The sequence below is a fragment of the Macaca thibetana genome, chromosome 18 (assembly GCF_024542745.1).
Source record: "Macaca thibetana thibetana isolate TM-01 chromosome 18, ASM2454274v1, whole genome shotgun sequence".
Lineage (NCBI taxonomy): Eukaryota > Metazoa > Chordata > Mammalia > Primates > Cercopithecidae > Macaca > Macaca thibetana.
This window is the reverse complement of record NC_065595.1, coordinates 31,775,021-31,799,843: the sequence shown is the minus strand read 5'-3', so window position 1 is coordinate 31,799,843 and position 24,823 is coordinate 31,775,021. Positions and strand designations below refer to the sequence as shown.

Below are 24,823 nucleotides of genomic sequence, written 5' to 3'. Positions count from 1 at the left end.
TGCACTGAGCTAATATCAACGTATTTGGTCCTGCCAGGGGGTGGGAGGGTTGGGGAGACAAGGATGTGGCTGTTTTCGAAGCTCCTGGACCTGTCAGTCAACTGAAATGTCTCTTGGAAGAGAAACAAGCAGGGGATGGGCCAACACCAATTACAAGATTCAGCAGCTTTGGGGATGGGGAGGTCGGGCCTCATGGGACTAAGTAGAATGAGGGTGGTGGGGCGTGAGTGTGAAAAACCAGGCCTCGCTCAGCCCCACACTTGGCTGCTTTGCAGCCTGTGAGGCAGGAGGCCTGGTGAGGAGTATTCCCATTTTATAGAACGCAGGCCTGTGGATGGGAGTGCTAGAGGGAGTACGGGAATATATTATAGAAGATGGGACAACAGAATCCTTGAGAGGTCAGTCGAGTGCCCATTCCTGTTAGTGCGGAAGGGAGAGCACTGGCCTCACAGAGATCCTGGGATTAATGTTCTGCGGCAGAAGAGCAGCCTACCCCGAGACTCTCAGACTTACTGCTGGGCAATGCTTTCCGGAGGCCAGGGCTGGCCTAGGTGACCCCTCAGGGCCTTGTTCCAGCCCAGCAGTTGCTGATTCTACAGGCAAGTTACTATGGGAACTATAACTTTGAATTTCCTGGCTCTGGGGCTGTGAAAATCACAACCTGAACCTTCCGTTGATGTGGGTTTCTCGATTAATTTCCTGTTTGATTGTTTACTTTAGAGAGCGGAAAATGCCTTTGCAGGCAGCTAGCTCCCTCCACGGAGACGCTTATCACACCCTGCCCCCACAGCCGGCAAGGTCAAGTCCAGGCCTCAGGTGGGCGGAGGTAGGGGCCAGAAGCAGGGGCAGGGACTAGGGGAAGGGGCTGGAGCTGGGGGCAGGGAGGAGGCTCAGCTAGGAGCAGATGGCAGGCAGCCTGAGCCTCCTGCCCTACCCTTCTGCTTGTCCAGGGTCCCAGCCTGGTGGAGGTTGGGGTTGTGGAGGGACCTGTGAGTTCAGAGACCTGTGGGCCTTTGAGGGGAGCCTCCCACCCACCCCAAGTCCCAGGACTGGCCCCTGGCTGCCCAAACTGTCCCCTGTCTCAAGGAGCTCTATTGTGCAGAGTCAGACATACAATGCAGTCCTTCCTGGAGAGGGTGGCCTAAGTGGGAAGGGTCAGAGCTGTCCCCCTAGGCTGGGCACTGCTGACTGGGCTGCCTAGTGGGGAGCTGGGTGTAACCGCTCTTCCACCCTTCTCTCCTCCAGCTGCTCTCCCCGGGGCCCTGTGCTCCAGCGGGGAGCTGTGCCCAATGTTCCCAGTGACCATAACTCCATCCTGTTCCCCGGGGAGTGGGGAGGGCTGGCAGGCTCAGGTGCTGCCTGTGAACCGGGAGTTCTGATCTCCTGCAATGATAACCGCCCATCAGTAGGCCATGGGACACTTGGTAGCCTCCCGAGCCCTCCTCCCCACCCCAGCTCCCCAGCCCTTAGATGGCCAGCAGCGCTACTGCACTTTATAATGGGGGCCCTGAGGCACGGGGAGGGGAAATGGAATCAGCCAGAAGGCTATGGACTACTCAGGGGATCTGGGGAGCCTGGGAAAAACTCCCAACCCCCAGCACCCCTCCCTTATCTAGGTGACCAAATTTGGATATTATCCAAATCAGGGCAATTTGGAGAGTGGAAAGGATGCTTTTACTAATGACTTTGAGATGACAGGTGAAAACTGGAACTATTCCAGGCAAACGGGATGTGCCATCACCCCACCTTTGGCCAGCCTCTCCCCATCAGCCTGTTTATGTGGGCGCCCACTGGGGAGCCGCAGCGAGGCCATTCTCCACCCACTTGTGTGCTCTTGGAGAAATCATTTCCCTCTCTGAGCCTCAGTTTCTGCAGCTGTGACATGAAGAGCGTTGCAGTGGTGCCTAACTCAGATCATCTGGTAGAAAGATCAAATAGATCTTTAAAAACACACAGAGCACATTGGACAACCACTCAAAATATGTAAGCCAGGTGAGCATGAGGAGTCCGAAGGTGCCGTTCACCCTCAGAGGCCCCCTCTTGAAAGGGAAACCTCAGAGCTGCCTTAGGCATTTCCTGTTCACCCCTCAGGAGAGATCTTGGATTGGGGTCAGTGAGCACAGAAGAAGCTTCCAGAAGGGATGGGGAGGGCCTAAAGGGGAAGCTGGGAGGCACTGGCTGCAGGCACAGCTGCTTCCCGGGAGTCTCAAACCCACCCCAGGGTCCTACGGATTCCTGGCTGCAGGGACTGTGAACAGAACTAGCCCCTGTCTAGGCCACTAGCTGGGGCTTGGTCCCCAGGAGGAGCCGCTGGAGTTGTGGCCCTGCCTTCTGGCTCCAATGTCTCCAGAATAATCTGGCATCTACCCTGAGCCCCAAATTATGTTTCCAGCCCCCGGGGCCAGCTGTGGGATGAAGCATCCCCCATGTGACATCCACTGTTGCCACTTTGTACGGGGTGGTTTCCAAGCCCGGCAGGAAGGAGGCTAATTATTCCCTCTGGGGCACCTGGTCCGCAGCTAGGGTGACCGCCTGCCTTAGTTAGGAGGGCTGGCAGCCAGACCACAGGGCACAAGCTTGGACTGAAGACCAGGTCAGAACCACAAATTTCCTGACATCTGACCGTAGCCACCATACCAAGGCTCCATGTTAAATTGGTGGAAAAGTAGCCTGGGGGCCCCTTCCCCTCTGCTGAAGGTGTGTGCACTGCGGGCAGGCAAGAGTGATTAACATAAAACAGCATGAATTTTGTAGCTTTGGTGCAAGGCTAGGCAACATGAGCGTCTACACAAGCACCTGTATCCCTGGCCATACCAGCCCTTCCTCCCACTTCAGAGGGGTGACACTCCTCTTCTTTAAGGCAGATCTATGTACTTGATCCTTTCCTCCTTTCTGATTATCCTCTCCTCCTGCACTCTGGCACCTCGCCTCTACCTTTAAATGGGCTCAAGACTCTCCTACTTTAACCACACCAGACTCTCAGACCATTCTGTGTGACCCTGTGCCAGTGTCTTTCCCCTAGCATCCCCCCCTTTTCTTCTTCCATAGACAAGTTCCAAAATCAAAGAGAAGAAAGAAAGGAAGGGGGTTGGGGTCGGGGGTAGGGGAGAGAGAGAGAGAAGAAAGTACAGAAATTCATTCCAAAGAAAAAGAAAGAAATGGTGTGCTCTTTCTGTCTGCACTTCTGGACCTCCTTCGCACTCTCCAACCCTGCCGGGCCCAGCCCAGGCTTCCACTGCCCCAGTAGCAGCACTGAAGTCATCATGGCAAAGGTCACCCATGCTCTTCTAATCACCAAATCCAGGGGACCTTGGTCATTGTTCGTCTTACTTGACCTCTCTGAGCTTTGACACTGGTGACCTTGTACTTCTTGGAACTCTTGGCCCTCATGACGCCACTTCCTCCTGTTCTGCTTAACTCTCTGACCACCCTTTTCTGCCTTCTTTGGGGATTCCTCCTCCTCTCTCACCCTTTAGGCATTGCTGTGTTCAGGTTGGGAGCCCCTGCCTCTTTTCTCATTCCATGTGTTCTCCAAGTCACCTCATTCACATCCATGGCTTGACTAACCCCTGGGTGCTGATGATCCCAGATTACCATTCTCCCATTAATCATCTTCCCTGGCCATCCCCAAGGACCCTGGACTCAGCATTTCTAACATTGAACTCACTCACTTTCCCTAAAACCACCTCCACCTGCCTGCCCAATATTGTTGATGGCATCATGACTTATGCAGTTGACCAAACCCGAAACCTGGGGGCTGGCCATCTTCTACCTCATCCTTTTCCTCAACTCTCACTTCTGCCTCTTAACATTCTGCCTCTTAAACATCCTCCTCCCTTCCTGCCAGCCTTAATTCAAGCCACCCCAATTTTTCACAGCAACCTTCTAACCGTTCCCCTGCCTCCAGTACAAACACCACCCTACCTACATATCCACACTATGCAAGACAGGATCTTTCTAAAATACAAGTATTACTATGCTACTCTCCGGTTTAAAATCTTTTAGTGGCTCTCCAGTCTCTTGGGATAAAATCCAAACTCGGTACCATGGCATCTAGAGCCCTTTAAGATGTGGCCTTTGCCTTCTTTATCAGCACATTCCACCCCCAGAACCATATATTTTAGGCATCTTGAAATATTTGTTCATCAATGTTCTCTGCTAGTGCACATTTTTTGCTTTTGTACATCTTTATTATGCCATATGCCTGGAGTTCTCCACCACCACTATTCCTTCTTATGCCGCAAGGCCATATACCTAGCAAGTCTCTTGCTTTCCCCCTACTAGATTATAAATTATAAGCCTTATTATTCCTCTTGTTATCCCTGTACTTACATAGCGTTTAACACACAGTAGGTATTTCATAAATGTTGCTGAGTGGATGGATGGATAGATGAGTAGATGGGTAGATAGATGGATGAAAGGATGGATGGACGGATGGATGGATGGATGGATGGATGGATGGATGGATGGATGGAGAGTAGGTGAGTAGATAGATGGATGAAAGAATGGATGGGTAGGTAGATGGATGGATGGATGAGTAGGTGAGTAGATAGATGGATGAAAGGATGGATGGATGGATGGATGGACGAAAGGATGGATGGATGGATGGATGGATGGATAGATAGATGAATGAAAGGATGGATGGATGGGTGGATGAAAGGATGGATGGATGGATGGATAGATGGATGGATGGATGAATAGATAAATGAATGAAAGAATGGATGGGTGGATGGATGGATGGATGGATAGATGGATGGATAGATGAATGAAAGAATGGATGGGTGCATGGATGGATGGATGGATGGATGGATGGATGGATGGATGGATGAGTAGGTGAGTAGATAGATGGGTGAAAGGATGGATGAGTGCATGGAAGGATGGATGAATGGATGAGTAGGCAAGTAGACAGATGGATAAAAGGATGAATGAGTGGATGGAGGCATAGGTGGTGGCCAATACAGACAAAGAATAGGTAAAATCAGTTCAATTTTGTGCAGGCTCAGGTTGACTTGTCACCAGTCAACACAATTAAAAATTATGAACTCCAGCCGGACGCGGTGGCTCACGCCTGTAATCCCAGCACTTTGGCAGGCTGAGGCAGGCAAATCACGAGGTCAAGAGATGGAGACCATCCCGGCCAACATGATGAAACCCCATCTCTACTAAAAATACAAAGATTAGCTGGTTGTGGTGGTGTGCGCCTATAGTCCTAGCTACTCAGGAGGCTGAGGCAGGAGAATCACTTGAACCCGGGAAGCGGAGGTTGCAGTGGGCCGAGGTCACGCTACTGTACTCCAGCCTGGTGACAGAGCAAGACTCTGTCTCAAAAAAAAAAAAAAAAAAATTATGAGCTCCAACCAGCAAAACAAGAATTAGCTACTGTGGGAGATTAAAATCATTCTGTAAAGGAGAGAGCACAGATCCAGGACTCTCCAGCACCTTCCATTTCCACTTAGACCTGCTGTCTGGGTTGTGCAAGTCACTTAACTACTGAGCCTCAGTTTCTCTACCAATTAAGCAGATAATACCTGTGGCCTTTCCCTGTCTCCACAGGAGTGTCATGAGGGTAAATGGAATGGTGCATACAAAGCGTGTTGAAATCTTCAGGGAAGATATATGTTTATAAAGATATAAACATAATAACAATAATAACACCTTACATTTGAATCAGGCTTTGCACTTATCAAAGCTCTTTCACATACATTATCTCAATTGACTCTCCAAACAATCCTAGGCAGATGCTATCCATGTTCTCAGGTGAGGAAGCTGAGAGGCAGAGTGATTAAGTGGCATGCCAGGGGCTAGTCTTAGTGTGTAGCAGGTCTTCTGACTCCAAGCCTGATGCGCATTGTTGATGATAGCCTTTCTTGGATAGATTATCTACTTCCCTGCCTCCCTGAACAGAGACCCAGACATAATTGGCCCTTTTCTTGATGACTCGTCATTACCATGGGCACAGTTCCTGGGCTGTCCTCCAGGTTTGGCTGTGGGTGCAGGTCCAGGCCCTGCAGAGGCACAGGGTGGATGGGCCGAGTGTCCTGGAGGCAATCCTGACATGTAGGTGGCAACCATCCTAGACCCCTGAAGGTGTGGGTCTTCTGACTCTGCCTCATTCTTCCCCCGTCCCCTTTCTCTCCACTGTCAGCACGTGTGCCCATCTCTGTGGCTTCCTCCGCCACCGCGGCCTTTACCTGTCACTATCTTTTCTTCCTTGTTTCCCTCTCTCCTGCCCTGCAATTCTTTCCACACCTTCAGCTTGTCTTCCCACAGCCCTGGCCTGTCCACTGGCCCAGCCAGCTAACCTGAGCTCCCTGGCTGGCTTTGTTCTCCAGCCAATCGCAGCCCCCTGCAAACCTCTAACTTTGGCTCCCTAGTGGCTGCTCCTGTGCCCACCTCCAGTCGCTACCAAAGGAAGGCGGCTCCTCCAGGCAGGGGCTGGGCTGAGCTTTTTCTGCAGCTGCATTAGGTGGCTTGGGCTTGCTCTCCCACAGTAGAAGGCTATGGTATGGGTGAGCCGAGGTGGTCAAGGTGGGCTGGCCAGCCCGCCTCGGATGGACACTGCACCCCTCACTAGCAAGGCAAGATGTTGGGATTGCTAGTGTTCATCCCTGCCTGTATAGTGAAGCTGCCCCATGAGTACTCAGCACCCCCTTTCCCTCCCTGCAGGGTGGCATCCCAAGCTACCAGCCTGGTTACATCCTGGGCATGCCTTGGGCAGCCTGCCTGTGCCCATGGCCTTTCCCCCAGGGACTCCAGGAGACTCCCACCAGGCTGCCTTTCTCCCTGGCTGCTGTGGGGCCTCCCACAGCCACAGCCCGACTGGAGCACCTTGGCTTCTCCCTGAGGGAGGATATGATGGGTGTGCCCACAACAAGTCTCCGGCAGAGACAATAGGACAGGAATGCATTCGCTTCCGAACAAACACTGTGTGGGCTCGCACAATTGCCTTGGATTCTTGTCCAAGAAACACATTTCGCCGTTCGAGGGCACAGGAGGCTTGCCTGCCCCAGCCCGCCCACATCCCCATCAGTGCCAGAGACTCTGATGAGTGGGCTGCTCCTCCCCCGACCCCAGGGCCTCTGACCCCCAGGTGGAGCAGCCTGGTCTCCTTCATGGATGTGGCTAGTCTTCCAGAGGTGACAGAAGAGGAGAGGGACAGTCCTGCTACACAGAGGGTGCCTGCTCCTGCCTTTTTTTTTTTTTTTTTTTGAGACAGAGTCTTATTCCGTCGCTCCGGCAGGAGTGCAGTAGTGAGATCTTGGCTCACTGCAACCTCTGCCTCCTGGGTTCAAGTGACTCTCCTGCCTCAGCATCCCAAGTAGCTAGAATTACAGGAGTCTGCCACCATGCCTGACAAATTTTTGTATTTTTTGTAGAGATGGGGTTTTGCCATGTTGTCCAGGCTGGTCTTGAACTCCTGGCCTCTAGTGATCCACCCACCTCGGCCTCCCAAAGTGCTAGGATTACAGGCATGAGCCACCCCACCCAGCCTGCCTTTTTTTTTTAACCATTTTTTATTGGTTAATAAATACATAAATACATACATATACATATACATATACATATAACATTACATAAAGCTTACCATTTAAACTTTTTTTTTTGAGACAGAGTTTCACTGTCACCAGGCTGGAGTGCAGTGGCACGATCTCAGCTCACTGCAACCTCCACCTCCCGCATTCAAGCAATTCTCCTGCCTCAGCCTCCCGAGTAGCTGGGACTATAGGCCTGCACCACCACACCCAGCTAATTTTTGTATTTTTAGTAGAGATGAGGTTTCACCATGTTGGCCGGGATGGTCTTGATCTCTTGAACTCGTGATCCGCCTGTCTCGACCTTCCAAAGTTCTGGGATTACAGGCATGAGCCACCGCGCCTGGCCCATTTTAACCATTTTTAAGTGTGCACTTCTTTGGCATTAAGCACATTTACATTGGTGTGCAACCGTCTCCACCATCCATCTCCAGAACTGTTTCACCTTCCCCAGATGAAACTCTGTCCCCATGAAACACTCCCCATCCTCCCTCCTCCCAGTTCCTGGCACCCACCATTCTGCTCCCTGTCTGTATGAATTTGACTACTCTAGGGACCTCATAGTAGTGGAATCATACAGTGTTTGTTCTTCTGTGCCTGACTTATTTCACTTAGCATAATGTCTTCGGGGTTCGTCCGTGTTGTGGCATGTGTCTGAATGGCCTTCTTTTTATAGGCTGGATGATATTCCCCTTGTATGGATTTCCACTTGTTTATTTATTCATCTTTCAATGAACACTTAGGTTGTTCCACCTCTTGGCTATTGAACATGAGTGTCCTGTGCTGTGTGAATATGAGTGTACAAGTCACTGTTCAAGATGCCACTAATTTTTGAGACCTGTCTTTGAGCTAAGTGAAGCTGTTGTCTGCTGGAGATCCCAGATAGAACATACATAAATGAGAGAGCTAGTTGGCCCCTCCCTACCGGCAGGGATTCGTATATCCCCGAAATGAGCTGTCTCTGAGGCAATCAGAGCCCTGAAGAAATGGGACATAGGACAGGTCATTTAGGCCAAGATGGAAAAGACTGGAAAGGTTCTTCCCTTGGGATGATACCCACTAAGGGCAAGTTCAGTAGGGATTTCTGGGCAGCCAGTGGTCACCCTGAAGCATGGGGAGACCAGGAGGGCGATGGCACTGATGGGGGCCCAGGGAGGAAGCCTGTGGAGTTGTGCCAAGGGCCCCCTGGAAGAGGCAGGCCAGACCCTTGTTATGCCACAGAGCAGCAGGTGGGGCCTTCAGCTGTGTGCCCTGTCCAAGGAGAGGTTGAGGGAGCATCCTCCACCATCCCTTCACCCCAAAGGGTCTGAGAATCCATTCTCAAAAGCCAGCAACCAAGCAGGTGTGTGCGGGGAGGACAGGACATGGTCTGCAGCCACCAAGACCCTTCCTGTGCTCTCTGCGTTCCAGCAACTGGGAGGGACAAGTAAGATGAGAAACTCCTTCCCTGACTTCCTTGAGAAAACCCAGCAGGCCGTTTGCAAGAGGGCCTCTCGCACAATGTGATTTTTGGCTTCATGCAGACTTTCCCAAACAACCCAGAGAAAGATAAGGTTGGAAGGGAGGCTCTGGGGTTGAAAACCCGTCCCCAGCTCTGCCTTAGGGCCCTGGGCAGTCTGTCCTCTGCCCTGGCAGGAGTTGCGGTAATAGGGGGAGCAGGGGCAGTGGCCCCGGGAGCCTGCCTGCGGGGAGTTTGGGCGTGCCCAGGGAAGAAGGCACGGGAAGGGGAAGTCACAAAGATAGGAGAAGGGAACAGAAAGAGCAGGGAGACTGCGGAACGGCTCTGCAGGCCCAAGCAGCCCCATCACGGAAAGTGGAAGACACGCAGGCTATGGGCTGCAGAAGAGATGAGGAGGAGATCCTTGATTGTCAGGGTGAAGCGCTCACTGTCAACACCCTTGAGACTCCGGGAGCCTTCCACGCAGCCCTGTCAGCATCTCCCTCTCTCCTCAGAGGGAGACACAGCCACATTGAGAGCCTCTAGTGCCTGGCAGGCCCTGGCTCTTCTTGAAATTTCTCATATTATTACTTCGCTTGTCCCTAAACCTCAGAACCTGGCAGGTCCAGGCGAGGGACGACAGCCCCTGAGAAGCTGGTCTCAGGACACACCATGGCCCCAGGCGTACCTACCTCCCTGGGAGAAGCATTGACTGAGCAGCCCCACTGTGTCAGCCAGCGACACCCGCCTGCGGCTGCGTCCCCAACCGCCCTCCCTTCCTCCCCATCAGCTCCCGGGTTCTGCCTCTTCCCCACCCAGGGCCACCACCCACTCTGTCTGGAGTTTCATTCCCACCAGATACTTACCTTCCCCCTTTCCTGTGATTTCTACCAGCAATTTTTATTTTAAGGATTTTTTTTCCTGCTAAGCACCCTGGGGAAGCATATGAGGGAAATTTACTATAAGAAAAAAGTTCCAGACTAGGCAGGGTGGTTCATGCCTATATTTTACCCAGCACTTTGGAAGGCCAAGGTGGGAGGATCACTTGAGCTCAGGAGTTCAAAACCAGCCTGGGCAACATAGTGGGACCTCGTCTCTAGTAAAAAATTTTTTAAAAATTAGCCGGGCATGGTGGTGCACCCCTGCTCCCAGTTACTTGGGAGGTTGAGGCTACAGTGAGCTATGATTGTACCACTGCACTACACCCTGGGGGACAAAGTGAGACCCTGTCTTAAAAAAAAAAAAAAATTCCAGCAAGACCACACAGAATTCTCCTAATGTTAGTCCCCATTTTCCCTTCTGAGTAAGTGTGGTTAGGCCCACCTTTCCCTCTGATCCCGGTCCCAGACAGTCACAGGACTCTCCCAGGCCCTGAACCAGCCCCTCGCAGTTGGATGTTGGATCCCATGACTCAGGTAGGCTTGCTGCAGGATGAGTCACAACCCCCACCTCCAACTTTTTCCAGAACCCACTTCCTGGTCTTCATCCTGGTCTCCTGGATCCTCCAGATGAACGAGACCCTTGCCTGTGGCCCAAGAAGGTCCCCCAGGCACTGACTGGTGGAAGCCTCCCTTGGCTCTCCTTGGGGATCCACAGACCCCAGTGCAGGAGAGGGGCCACTGCCCCAGCGTGGCCCACATGGGCATACTATAACTACTTAACCAGTCCCTTGTTGGGGGAGGTCCAGGTTACTTCCAATCTTTTGCTCTAATAATAGTATAGCAACTAGTGTACATGTGTTGTATGGCATGTGTGTGGTTATATGTGTGGGATAAATTCCTAGAAGTAATATTGCTGGGTCAGAGGGTGTGGACACTTCTATTGTTGATGATTATCACCAAATTGCCATCTACAGAGTGACACCAGCTTGTATTTCTACAAGCACTCGATGTTTGCAGACACATCGATAATAATCCTGTGTCACGTCCCTTCTGGTGAGAGGGGCATGGGGAGGGGGTAGGTATCCACATCCCCCTCCCTCTCATCTTTTCAAAGGTATGTGTATCAGAGGGCCTTGCAAGCAGCCTCTCTGGGTGAGCACTTTCCTTTACTCTCGCAGACTCTCGGCTGTGCGAGTTTTCTCTCTGCCTCCCAAAGCATGTTTCTTAGCAAATATTTTCCAACGTGTACCAGATGTTGGGGAGAGCAGTGGACCGACGTCGCCCTACCCTCATGGAGCTTGCCTTCTAGAGCAGGGAGATGGGCAATAGGCAAACAAGTACATAATATGTAATCCCAGCACTTTGGGAGGCCGAGACGGGCGGATCACGAGGTCAGGAGATCGAGACCATCCTGGCGAACACGGTGAAACCCCGTCTCTACTAAAAAAAAATACAAAAAACTAGCCGGGCGAGGCGGCGGGCGCCTGTAGTCCCAGCTACTCAGGAGGCTGAGGCAGGAGAATGGCGTAAACCCGCGGGGCGGAGCTTGCAGTGAGCTGAGATCTGGCCACTGCACTCCAGCCCGGGCGACAGAGCCAGACTCCGTCTCAAAAAAAAAAAAAAAAAATATGTCAAGGGCTGCAGAAAGGGGTGAGCTGGGAGGTAAGTGGGGGATGGTGGCTGCTCAGGAAGGCCTGTCTGTCCTGGGGATGTTTGGGCAGGGCCCTGCATAGGATGAGAGAGTGAGGTCTGTGGATCTGCGGTGGCCACGAATTTCCAGCGACAAGTATGCAGAGGCCCAGAGTTGGAAATGTGTGGGTGGGATGCGAGACCCCGAGGGTCCTCAGTGCCTGTCAAGTGTGCAGCCCACACTGTTCCCTCCCCTCGGTTGACCCTTGCTCTCCACCTGCTCATCATTTGAGCAGTTGAAGGCCCACCTCGGCTCACTCATCCCAAAATGATTTCTTTTCTATGTGTCTGCTGCAAACCCAGTTCTCAGGCCAGTTCTGACCCAGTTACCGAGGAGAATGAGGTCTGGTCCCTGAAAGTGGCTCTGGCCAGTCAAGCACTCCTGCAGCCCTGGAACCTGTGCACGAGTTTCCTGCCGTGGGTCCTCAGCTCCTGTGGTGCATGCTGTAGGTCCTGCTGTGCGGCCCCTCGGCTGGGTGGATGGATGCAACATGACAGGAGACAGGAAGAATTAAGGATGTGCAGAATGTGGATTTTGAGCCAGCAACATGACCAGTCCCCAGGGTTGGCTGGGCGTGGTTTTGCCTCTCCTTCTTGACTATATCATGCCCAGATCAAAACTTTGGCTCCAGCTCTCAGTGAGTAAATGAGGATGTGCCCTCAAAATGCCATCTTGTACCCTCTTCTTACCCTCTACCCTTCCTTTTAAAAATGCAAAAAAGATACACATAAATCATGTTGACCAACAGTTCACGAATCCCCACTGTTGCCAGAGGCATTGCTTGGGGTTAAAGGGCAGCAAAGATGAATTTGGCACTGTCCCTGCCTTCAAGAAGCCGACAGTTCACCCTGGAAAATTCTTCACTTGTGTGGAATGTGCATGGGGGCGGAAAGCAGGAGTACCTGAGAGTGAGAAGAAGGGAGGGCAGGGTCTGGGGTGGTCAGGAAGGGTCTGAGGAACAGCTGGGAAGTGACCCAGCCTTGAAGGATGGAGAGAAGTTGGACAGCCCCAAAGATATAAAGTCATTTGGAGTCTAAACACCAGCTATGAAGTGCGGCCCTTGAACCTGCGTGGGAAGAAGTCATGGAAACCCATGGCTTTAGCCAAAGAGGATCCTGAAGTAGAAATGATTCTCCCTGTCCCCAAGCTCTCACCTTCCCCATCCACTCTGGAGGCAAATGTGTGCAGGCCTGACCCCTCTTGCTCTTTGCTCCCACTGCTGCCCTAGGCCACACTGCCACCATGCCTGGTCAGGTCCCTCAATGTCCACCCCTCCCTCCTACAGCAGGCAGAATGGTCCCCTGAAGACATAAACCAGGCCAAGCATGGTGGCTCTCACCTATAATCTCAATGCTTTGGGAGGCCGAGGCAGGAGGATCACTTGAGGCCAGGCGTTCAAGATCAGCCTGGGCAACACAGAGAGACCCTATCTCTACAAAAAATAAAAAAATAAGCAGGGCATGATGGCCTGCACCTGTGGTCCCATTGACACAGGAGGCTGAGGACAGAGGATTGCTTGAGCCTAAGAGTTTCAGGTTACAGTGAGCTGTGTTAGAGCCACTACACTTCAACCTAGGCAACAGAGCAAGACTCTGTCTCTAAAATAAAAACATAAGACCCCCTCACAGGGCCCCTCACATTGCTCAGAGTAAAACCCAGAGTCTTGCCTAATGGGCCCTGGGCCTGCTGCCTCCCTGACCTCTTCTCCTAAGTCTCTCCCACGTGCTCTTCACCCTGACACTGGCCTCCTCCATGGGCCATGAACCCACCCACCCCAAGCCTTCTGCCGGGACCATGCTAACTGGGCTTCATGGCCTGGCTTCCTGACACCCTTGGCCACTACACCAGTATTCCTGACACCCTTACCCAACATTTTTTTTTTTTTTTTTTTTTTTTTTTTTTGAGACAGAGTCTTGCTCTGTCATCCAGGCTGAAGTGCAGTGGCATGATCTCGGCTCACGGCAATCTCCGCCTCACACCCCGGACTCAAATGATTCTCCTGCCTGAGCCTCCCGAGCAGCTGGGGCTACAGGCACCGGCCACTACGCCTGGCTAATTTTTGTATTTTCAGTAGAGATGGGGTTTCACCATGTTGGCCAGGCTGGTCTCAAACTCCCAACCACATGATCCACCCCCCGACCTCGTGATCCGCCCACCTCGGCCTCCCACAGTGCTGGGACTACAGGTGTGAGCCACCGCACCCAGCCCACTTTTTTAAAAAGTGTTATCATGAATAATATTTTTGATTGATAGGTCATAATTGTATACATTGTTGCAGTACGATGTGATGTTTTGATATATGGATACAATGTGGAGTGATTCAACCACACTCATTGACATATTCATCACCTCACAAGTGCTGCTTTGCATCACAGCCTTACCGCCATCTGATAGAGAGGCTTATTGGTTTGTTTTCTGCATTTGCACTGCCCTGGAGCTGCATTTCCACCGCCCTGGAGCAGGGCCTGGTCTGTCTTGTTCTCTGCAGTGAACGGTGCTGGTCTGGTGCAGGCGCTCAGCAGATACTTGTGACTTTGTCTCTTTTGTTTTGGTAGATCTGTGCTGCTTTCAAAGTGCCACCTCAGCATATCTCTACAGTGTGATCAAGGAGCCCTGGCATCTGGAACAGGACTGTGTTGAGATCAGAGACCCAGTCTGTCGTCTGATTGATCTCTACTGACTTTGAGGTTATGGAAGTTGTAGGAAGGTTGTTCTTATGGTTTAGACAGCATGTAGTATGTTTTCATTCATTCCACATTCCACTCCATATTTGAGTACCTACTAAACATAGTTCAAGGATTTCTGTAGATGGAGTGTGCCAAAATGCTTCTCCATAAAAGCAGTGAATCACCTTTGCGTGAATTGAGTTAGATGTTGGTTACTGGGCTCCCTTGAGTTGTGGGTTAGGAGTTAACTGTGGCCTGACCTGGATCCCCGTGACCAGGTGATGCTCTCAGTTTGCCAGCAACAGAACCGTCTCTGCCTCCGACATTTCCTAAGCAGGACAGTAGCATGGGCCGTGGCATGCTAGGAAGATCACTCTGGCCAGTTGTGTACAAGATAAGTTGCAGGGGAAGGAAGTGGGGACCAGGATGGCCATCAGGAAGCGGGACAATCCCCCATGAGGGAAGCAACAAAACCTCGCCTTTGAGTAAGGCCAGGGACCTGGAAAAGTGGGACTAAAGTGTCCCGGAGACATTTTAGAGGAAAACTACCGGAACCTGGTACCTTCTTGGTTATGGATGGGAAGGAGAGAGCAAAATGACTGAGGTTTTGAGCTGGAGGTAACAGGGAGCTGCTTTGAGGCAAAGATGATAAAGCCATAATGTTATCCAGCAAGTGAAGTCCAATGAGTGTGGGACGGTTCGTGCAGATGAGTTAGATGTGGGGTCCTTGAGAGTCGGAATGATCAACATGGCAGGAGGGGATGGCACTGAGAGGAGCAGAAGCTTGATGATGACTATTTGGGGAGGAAAATTTTGGAGGAATGCCTGTTTTAGGAACTGAGAGGAAAAGCATTAGCCAGCAAAGGGGGCTGTGGAAGGAGTGGCCCATGGGGCTGGTGAGCTTCTTGGAAGCCATGCCCAGAGAGGGTTTCAAGCACGTGGCGTCAGCACAGCAGTGCTGCTGGGGGTTCAAGAGAGAGAGAGAGTGAATCAGAAAACTGAGACACAGCAAGCATTGGTGAGGCTGTAGAGAAACCAGAACCCTCATGCATTGCTAGTGAGAGTGTAAAATGGTGGGGGCATTGTGGAAAACAGTCTTACAGATACTCAAAAAGCTGAACATAGAGTTACCACATGACCCAGAAATTCTATTCCTATGTAATATCCAGGAGAATTGAAAACATGCATCCAGGTAAAGCCTGGTACGTGAAGGTTCATGGCAGGACTATTCCTAATGGCTAAAAGGTGGAAACAACCCAAATGTCCATTAACAGATGAATGGGTAAACAAATTGTGACATATCCTTACAATGCAATATTACTCAGCAACAAAAAGGAATAAGGTACTGGTACGTGCTACATGAATGAACCCTGAAAACCTTAAGTGAAAGAAGTCAATCACAAAAGGCCACATATTGTGTGATTACATTTCTATAAAATGTCCAGCATGGGCAACTCCACAGAGACATAGAATCGGGGGGCGTTACCAGGCCCTGGAGTGAGGAGGAAGAGGGAATGGCTGCTAATGGGTATGAGTTTGTCTGGGGAGTGATGAAAATGTCCAGTACTTAAATAGTGGTGATGGTTGCACAATTCTGAGGATATCCTAAAAAGCACTGAACTATGTACTTTAAAATGGTGGATTTTGTGTTATGTGAATGATATCTCAATTTAAAAGAGACAGAGAGATTAAGAGAATGAGCCAGGCAGGTCAGGGGAAGCATGGACTGTAGCGTGGCCGGACTGAGCGCTAAGCAGCCTAGCCATGGCCTTAGTTAGGAGACAGTTCCAGCCCCTGAGTAAGTCCACAGATTCGTGGTTTGGAAAGCCTACAGCGCGGGGCCAGTGGAGAAGAGGGCTTTGACTCCTGGACTTCCTCCTGTGGCCAGGGCCCGGGGCGCCTGAGCCAGTGGCTCAACCTCCTCACCATACAGGAGTTACCAATTATATGTCTCTAAGCTAATTTCATTTCCCTGAGGACTTCTGCTGACCAGTTGTTAACAGTGGATGATGCCAGTGCACTCACTGCTGCAGGCTTTCTCTTCAATGGCCTCTTGAATCTTGGTGTTCAGAACTGGCCCAGGGGCTCCACATCGCACCGTCACACTGACCTCCAGCTGCTCAAACCCTGTCGGAGAAATCACTGCCACCCGGCGCAACTGACTTTCTGCTCTCTGACTTTTGCGGGCTCTCACTCTAGCCTGAACCTTGGAGATGTTTGTTACAGGCTGCATCAGGGCTGGGGCTGCAGGTCAGCGGGGGCTGCAGGGAGCTACAGGGGCTAGTAGCCGGCATGTCTCCTTCAGTGGCGCTCTCTGCCCCTCTCTTCCACAGCTCTTGCAATCTCAGGATGTGAAGGAAGATGCTGTCCTTTGCTGCTCTATGGAGGTAAGCAGTGGGGCTTCGACATCCTCAACCTCAGAGCTGGTGCATCTCTCATGCCCTAACAGTTCTAGGGGCCCAAGTGTTGTTGGAGGCATTTACAACTCCAGGGGAAGGTAGGGGGATGGCTTCAGGAGGAGCATGGACTTCTGCATCCAGAATTATCCACCCCCAGCCAGAGTGAACACTGATGGTGACAGCAGCTCACCCCTGACCGAAGGGAGAGAGAAGTGATTCCCTAGACAGAGGGGTGGCATTGCCTACTTTCCTGTCCCCCCAAGACCCCCTGTGCCCCAGCTCAGGCAGGCCACACACATGACTTAAGAAGCTCCTAATGACCTCTGCCCCCAAATATCTCCCTTTGCTTTGCTAATGCTTGGCAATCCAGCGCTGGCACAGCCCATCTGAAAGCACCCCTCTTAAGAGGTGCCACTCCTGTCCCTAAGCTGTGACCCCTGCTCATGGAAACTTACTCTGTGCTCTCCCTTCAGAGCCTGGCTTTGGCCCAGTCCCTGGGCAGATTTTGCCCTCTGCAGATGATCCAGAGTCACCCAGGCAGGAGAGGGGTTTCCAGACGAGGACCTGGGCCTGACAGCTGTCTTGAGCATACTCAGGTGGCTTCTGCCTGGCTGCAAAGGCCTCAACTGAGGAGTTCAGAGGCCAGAAGCACTGGGAGCTGGATGGCAGCCTTGGGTCTGTGGGACTCAGTTTGTTTGCTGGGCTCCAGCTGGGCACCCTACAAGGGGTTTGGGATTGGGGGGGGATTAAGGAGAAGGAGAAACCCTGGTCCTTGCCCTCAGGCAGCTTCCAGTCTGGTTAGGAATAGCTCTCACACAGAGAGTGGATAGAATAAGTGTAAGTACAGAGACATCCCTGAAAAGTCAGGGGAGAGAGGTCAGGGAGGGCTCAGGGTGTTAAGGGAGGCTTTGCGAAGAAGGCAGAGCTTAGAAAAATGGATGGGACAAGGCTGGGGACAGAGATGGGAACTGAGATTGTATAGAGAGGGCCTGGGGGGCACTGGCCAGGGGTGTGCTGGTCCAGGAAGAGGGGCTCCTTCTTCCCAGTGGGATTTTCAAGATTATCTAGGGCTCTCATGAGGGCCTTCTTCACCAGTTTGTATTTCTCTCCCCCACTTCCTGTCACAAGCATGAGCAGAGGTCACTTCTGGGGGCTGGGAGGTGGGATCAGGATCAGGACAAAAGGAGAGAGAAACAGGAGGCATCACCCTTGCTCTCAAGTTCCAATGGACACATGTAATAATGACTAAGCTCATTTCCAGGGAGACGCCCTAGCAAGTGAAAATGATCACAGGGCCCCCTGATCACCAAGGGCACAGATCATGGAGCCATTTGAGGGTACGGGTGTAGTCAGGGAAGGCTTCCTGGAAGAGGGAGGCTCTTGGGTAAAAGGGATAAGAGGCATGTTCCTGGTGATGGCTCTTTCAGCCCTGGGCAGTAGGCAATATCCTGATCTCTCTGGATCTTGCTGGCAGATTGGTTGGTAAATGTGGGATCTCACCCTTGGCTACTCTACCTTCCACTCTCCCTGTCCTTCCAGCCTTGGCACAGGGGCCTGGGCCTGTATGTCCCTGAGACAACCCAGCTATTTCCTATCCCTGACCCCAGCCCACCTAATCAGGGTGGCCAGTGGGCCATTGTGGGGCCCGAGTCCATCCTAACCCCACATCTCTGTCCGCAGCTGCAGAGTACAGGCCGGCTGCTGGAGGAACAGCTGCCTGAGATGATGACAGAGCTCCTGGCCAGTGCGCGGGACAAGATGCTGTGCCCCTCTGAGTCCATGCTGACCCGGTCGCTGCTCCTAGAGGTCATCGAGCTCCACGCTAACAGCTGGAACCCTCTGACGCCCCCCATCACGCAGTACTACAACAGAACCATCCAGAAACTGACAGCCTGACAGCCAGGGGGCCTGGCGGGCGGCCCGCGGGCAGCTGGGGCCCTGGTGCACAGGGCCAGATGGACAGGCGGGAGGACAGGGGTGGCCCTGGCGGGAGAAAGAAATGGGGAGGAGGGCAGGCAGAGTCGGTGGCCAGTCTGGAGCTAGACGGGGAAGGGAGAAAATCCCTGAGAGGAGTGCCCCCGCACAAGCCCCCGGACCGAGCATGCAAGCTCACACCAATAAGGGAAGCACGTTTCTTTTTCCTGGTGGCCCTGGTCCTCCCCTTCCTCACTCCCGCCTCTCCCCTCCCCATCAGACCCATCCCCCACAGAGCTTTGTGTGAGGGATCTCATCGCTGTGACTCCTCGGAGACCTTGGCAGCCTCGCACGCCGGGGCACCGCTTGGGTCAGAAAGGACCTCGGAAGGCTGAAAAAGTGGGTCGGAGACGGGCTCGCATTGTTCCCGCATGCTGTCAGCCGCAGTCGCCAACTGGCAGCAGGCGACGTGTAGCAGATGTCCGGGAGGACAAAGGCAGGCACGGTCCCCACCAGCCGCCCGTAATTGACGGCCTTTGTCAGCCATGGCAGAGCTGGCGCTCCACCTCCCATCCCCGAGTCCTCCTCACTGCAGCCCCCCAGCCTCAGGCCTAGGGGGTCAGGCGCAGGAGGGGAGATCGAGTTTGCAGTTCCACTTGCACTCTTTTGTTTATTGTGTTTTATTTTTCAAAAGTCGGTTGCTTTGAAGTCTCTTCGGTCAATGAAAATGCCCGCGATGTGATCACACAGTCAGCACTGTTGAGGAACCCCGGATTAGTGGGAGATCAAACCCAGCCCCCTCTAGAAGGATTCTAGCCACAGACAGCTTGCCAGTAGCCAATTAGGGTAATTGGAAACTTCTGCCCCGGCGGGGGTCCCCGCTGGAATCCTGTGTTCCTCGCCACTGGCTTCTAGCGCCTGTTTTCTCAAAGAGCTGATACTGTCACCACTGGGACCAAGTTAAACCTGGTCCTGGCCCCAGGGGCCTTGTGGCAAACAGGGCACAGAACGAGACTGGCAAATTAAAACCAAATTCTAGATGGTGTCTCGCACTCCACACACAGGTCTTACTGGGGGGAATGGGGGCTCCCCAGGACTCGACTTTAGCTAATGCGCTGTGTCCCTGCCCCAGCTCAGACCTAGAAGCCCAGCCCTCCCCCAGCTCTTGGGAAAGGGGTGAATTCACTGAGTCATGAGAGGGACAGTCAGGTGACCAGCGGGGTCGCCAGATGGAGCTTCCCAGCTGGGAAACAAGGCTGGGGTTTCTTGGCAGGCCCTCATCCTGGGGAGCAGGCCCTGTTATTGACTAGAGAGGAAGGTGTGGGGTGGAACAGGCATCCACATAGCTCCATCTCTGGGGGCTGGAGCACACACTTTGATGAGCCCCCCGGAAATGACGTCAGAGCCTAGCCACTTCCTTATTTGCTCTTTTATTGAGGCTGGTCAGGCCCTGGGTCACGTTGGAGGCCCCTCTTGGTCCACATTGGACTGGCCAGGAGGTGATAGGCAGGGGAGGTTCTCGTGATTGATTCTGAGTCTGAGAGTGGTGAGTGGGGAGAGGCTTCCCCAGTTCTCTCCAACTTTCCCTGCAGCTGCAACCTGCCCTCTCGTCCCAGGTGTGGAGGCTGTGCCTGTCTCCAAAAATAGCCTGTTGGCGACAAGGTGTGGGGGGCACAAGTTTACCTGAAACAGGTCGGTGGTCTTTCCCAAGAAGCCCACGCCACTTCTGGTCCCTGGCCCCTGAACCCTGCCTTCTTCCTCCCTCCACAGTTTCGTCCCAGACTTTCCTCAAGCTCCTCCTCACTGCCCTTCCTCCCCAGCCCAGCCTGGGGACACAGATGCACATGGGTAGGAGGCCTTGAGGGAGGAGCTGGCTGATGTGGGGCTGCTCAGGGTGGGCCCCGGGGCGAGCTTGCTGTCGTGGCCAGGCAGCCTCCACCTGTGCTTCAGCGGCCCCTGCCTCCCCGAAGTGTGTGAGGTGTGTCTGCTAGGAGGAGGCAAGGCTCCCAAAGAGAGGAGAGACCTGGGAGTGGGAGCTCAGGTCAGGGAGCAGGCAGGGGAGTGGGGTCTCCTAGACCCTACGGTGAGCTCAGAGCAAGCTTCATGCAGGACGCTCCGAAACTGTGTGGAGGGGGCTGTGTTGTGGGCACCTTGGGGCCTGACACTGCTTCCTCCGAACGGGCTCCTTGGTGGTCTGGCCACAGGGGCAGCTCCCCCTTGGCTGTTAGGACCAGAGTGTGAAGAAGTGAAATATAAATATGTATACATATATAAATATATTTTTAATTACATGTCGTGTCACAGTGGCTCCAGATGTACTGTTTGCCTAGTTTATTCCACTGCTTGAAGCGCTTCCTAGCCAATCTGAACAACACTTTAAACTGTTTTTCTAAATGCAGATTACTGCTCCTTTTTCAGACATGGAAGGAAAACGTTAAGTTTATTTTTTTTTTTAAGAAACAACAGTCAAGCCTAAAATTTGAGACCCTGAGGCAGCTTCCCAAGGGAGACTACTGAGACAGGAACTGTGGAACAGAAGTGGACGCCCCACAGACCCCTGGCCCCCTCCCCAAGCCCCGTCCCCTCTCTGCGGCGTGAGGAAGGCCACGTCCGAGTTAACCTCTGAATGTACGTGATGAGAGGCAGAGCTTGCGTTGCTTTCCCCTCGCCCACGGTTCTTGGCGCATGGAAGAGGCGGTCCAGCCATCTGATGTTGATCCTGTCTCAGTCTCCCCACTGCCTGTCAGGATGAGTTAGTCATTGTTTTTCTCCGAGGCGGCCTGCTTGCCACAGCCCTGCTCCCCATGGCCTGGTGGCTTTGCCGAAGCTCTGGGACCGCAGCCCCAGCGAGGCTCCCGACCTCACCCAGACGAGGCCGGGAGCCCCGCCGCCCTCCTCGGGAGTGTGCACCCTCAGACCCCGTTCTGTCTGTTCGTCCTTCCTTGACCAGTCTGTAAACCTTCACTGTTTGGGGATCGTCCTGTCCATTCATGTAAATGTAAATGTTGGCCGAGTCGGTATTTATTCTGATTTTTATTTTATTCTATTTTATTTTCTCCAAGGGATGAGGGTGGGGGGTGTGGGAATTGTACCACGGATCAGGCCTGGGCAGCTGTAGGGGCGGGGGCCCAGACAGCCAGGCCGCCACCACAGCAGCCCCATGGGGTGTCCCAGACGCGGGCCTCCAAGAAGCCAAGTCCCAGTCTGTTTTCTGGCATCAGACGCCGCCTGTGTTCCTTGTCAGACAGACTCTCAAGCCTGCCCGGGGAGTCGTGTCCGTCAGCTGCAGGGCACTGTGTTGGGAAACTGTTGGCTGGGCCTTTGAGGACGCGGATCAGGAGAAAGACGACTTTCCTCTGTTCGGAACACTCGCGTGGAAGGGCTGGCCGCCTCCCTGAGCCGGCTGGGAGCGGGCGACGGGACCTACCTCCCCGGAGCAGGGGCCTGGGGCTTCTCCCCAAAGCTGCCGCGGAACCCCGCTAACGCGACCACCCTCCCTCCGTCGGTGTGTCCTGCTTTCCAGCTGAACCCAAACTACAAGTGGGTTTAAAAAAATAAACACCACCAAAAACAAAATGCTCAGATTCTGTGCTCTTTGTGTGTTCAGCAAAAGAAACCTTTTCCCCAGGCTCATGTGCCTCAGCTGTACCAGCAGGGCCTCCAGGAGCTGGTCCAGGAGATGAGCTGAGGGGAAGATTCCCCACAGTGTAGCTGCTGTGGGGAGCAGGGGCAGGATCTGGGGCCTTAGCAAGAAGTTGGTCCAGGAGACCGTGGGTGAAGGAGACTTATGTCCCCCAAAACTGGGAACTCTGACCTATCCGAAGTGGTGCGATTAAGCCAGTCCTGGGTAAAATGGCTTTTGCACTAAAGGTTTGGTTTAACCGCCCCCCCTCCAAACCTACCCCTTCCCTGGAAATGTCACTGTGGCGTTTGGCAATGAGTCATTTCAAGAGGGCTGAGATTTGGGCCCAGTGGCTTCCAAAAATCAACAGCGAGTGGCTGTCCAGTCCCAGTTGGTCAAATGAGTCTTTCATCAAAGAGTTCCCAAAGGGCCCAGTGATTTCTTTTCCTGTGATGATATGTCTCTTGTTTTGCACAATCCTGCCCGTGGCAAGGCACTAGGGACACTGCTTCCTGGTAGCGCTCCCCTCTCCTTGGGGATTCTTTCTTGCTAGAACTTGCCGGTCCTTCAGATCCTTGCAGGAGTCGCACCAGAGCACCAACCCCCTTCATCCTCCCCTGGCCTGGCTACAGTGGTGGCCAGGGCCTCCCAGGAGCCGGGTGAAGGCATGTTGAGATTCGGGCATTGCCCTTCACTGAGTCACACACCCACCGTGACACTGACGGGGACAGCCAAAAGTCCACAGACTGCGTAGAGAGAGATAACGTCTTAATTAAACAATTGAGGTATGTGCCGGGCCAATTTTTTGTTGTTGTTGTTTTTTTTTTTTTGAGATGGATTCTTGCTCTGTCACCCAACCTGGAGTGCAATGGCATGATCTCAGCTCATTGCAACCTCTGCTTCCTAGGTTCAAGCAATTCTCCTGCTTCAGCCTCCTGAGTAGCTGGGATTGCAGGCACATACCACCAAGCCTGGCTAATTTTTTATATTTTAGTAGAGACAGGGTTTCACCATGTTGCCCAGGCTGGTCTTGAACTCCTGAGCTCAGGCAATCTGCCCGCCTCGGCCTCCAAAAGTGCTGGGATTACAGGCGTGAGCAACTGCTCCCAGCCCTAATTTTTGTATTTTTAGTAGAGACAAGTTTTCGCCATGTTGGCCAGGCTGGTCTCGAACTCCTGACCTCAAGTGATCCACCTGCCTCCGCCTCCCAGGGTGTCAGGATTACAGGCGTGAGCCACCAGGCCAGGCCCAAATTTATTTTTATAAAAATGCAAAGCAGTAGAAGCAGCCATTGGAGGTCAAGATGAAAGGTGGGGAGACAATGAGGAACAGGGAGACTTATCAAACACTGCAAAAGAGAAAGGAGATTTTCCTGGATGGTTTAGTCCTACTTCCAGAAGGCCCTAAGTTACTGAACACTATAGACACAACATCGGAATAATACATGTTTCAATCCTGATTTCACCACCATCTTTCTGCTGGCAGGCATTCTCTTGTCGTTTTAGAGTGGTTTTACATTTGTACTGGGATGCTCACAGCACAACTTACAAGGAAGGGCCTTCTAAGGACCAAGGCAAAGATAGCAGAAAAATAAAGGGTTGAGCAGTTGAAATGGCAAATAAGTGGTCCTGCCTTAGTGTTAACGGTCTCCCTCACTCCTCCAGTTCCGCAGCGGCTTCCTTACACGGTCTCAGCTAGTCCTGTGAAGTAGGCAGACGAGTGTTTTCCGTTCCCATTTTACAGGTGAGCCAAAGGCTGATCACCAGAAGAGCCAGGGCGAGGGTGAGCCCAGAAAGTAAGCGGGTCCTTCAGACTCCTCATCCCTGCAGTGCCCCAGGGAGCCAGCCAGTCACACCAGCCAGACAAAAGGAGCAGCCAGCTGCCCCCTGGGACTCGGCTGGCTGGGGGCAGGCCACATGGGCTTCCCGCTTCATCAGTGGAAACTGGGACCACGATGAAATACCTCAGATCAGGAGATTTCAGTGGAGTGGGCAGAAGGAGCAATGGTGCAGGGTTTGGTGCTGTTCTCTAAAAGGACCCATTATCATATGTGCAGTGTATGTTGTTGGATCCCAGTTTCCCCCAGGCCAGTGAGGGGGACCCTGATAGTGGGACGTATCAAGCCTCAAGGTCAATACCCAAATTGCCTGGGAACATTTGCAAACTACATACTGAAACAGGACACATATACACACCAATATTTTCAGAATTTGGGCCTTAGGGAGCCCCTCTTCTTACTGGTGCATGTGTGCTGTGTGTTGGATGGGTGCAAGAGAAAAGATGGTTGAGAGCCGCCATCCACCACTCCTGGAACACAGTGCAACGATGGCCATGGAGGGCTGTCATAAGTAGTGCAGAATTATTGTCTGGGGACAGCAAGCCATGCTGCTGTGCTCTTCTGCAGTCTTGGGGTCTGCCGTCTTGGCTGAAACAAGGCCGGCTGGCACATCTGCAACATGGAGCAGGGGCTCTGGCAAGTTGCTTGAATGTGGAACAGAATCCACACCATGGACTCGGGCTGCATTCTCACTCCTATGGGCCTTAGGTACTTTTGCCTTCATAGGCCCCTTTTCCATTTAAAAAAAAAAAATGGAAATATTATGACTACATTGGTAACAGAGACAAATATATTATTTTTATTAAAACATTTTCTCTGACCTAGAAGTTCATTTTTTTACCTC

General features: G+C 52.7%; 1 protein-coding gene across 7 annotated transcripts in view; it reads left to right on the top strand.

The window, feature by feature from the left end:
• Positions 1-22,087, top strand: part of CTIF (cap binding complex dependent translation initiation factor) — a 336,841-nt gene extending 314,754 nt beyond the window's left edge. For all 7 annotated transcript variants that reach the window (XM_050768157.1, XM_050768155.1, XM_050768154.1 and 4 more), the window contains 2 exons: positions 16,541-16,594; positions 18,287-22,087. In XM_050768157.1, coding sequence (XP_050624114.1) covers positions 16,541-16,594; positions 18,287-18,502 — 270 coding nt within the window. In that variant the 3' untranslated portion in view covers positions 18,503-22,087. The remainder of the gene's footprint in view (positions 1-16,540; positions 16,595-18,286) is intronic.
• The last annotated feature ends 2,736 nt before the right edge of the window (positions 22,088-24,823 follow it).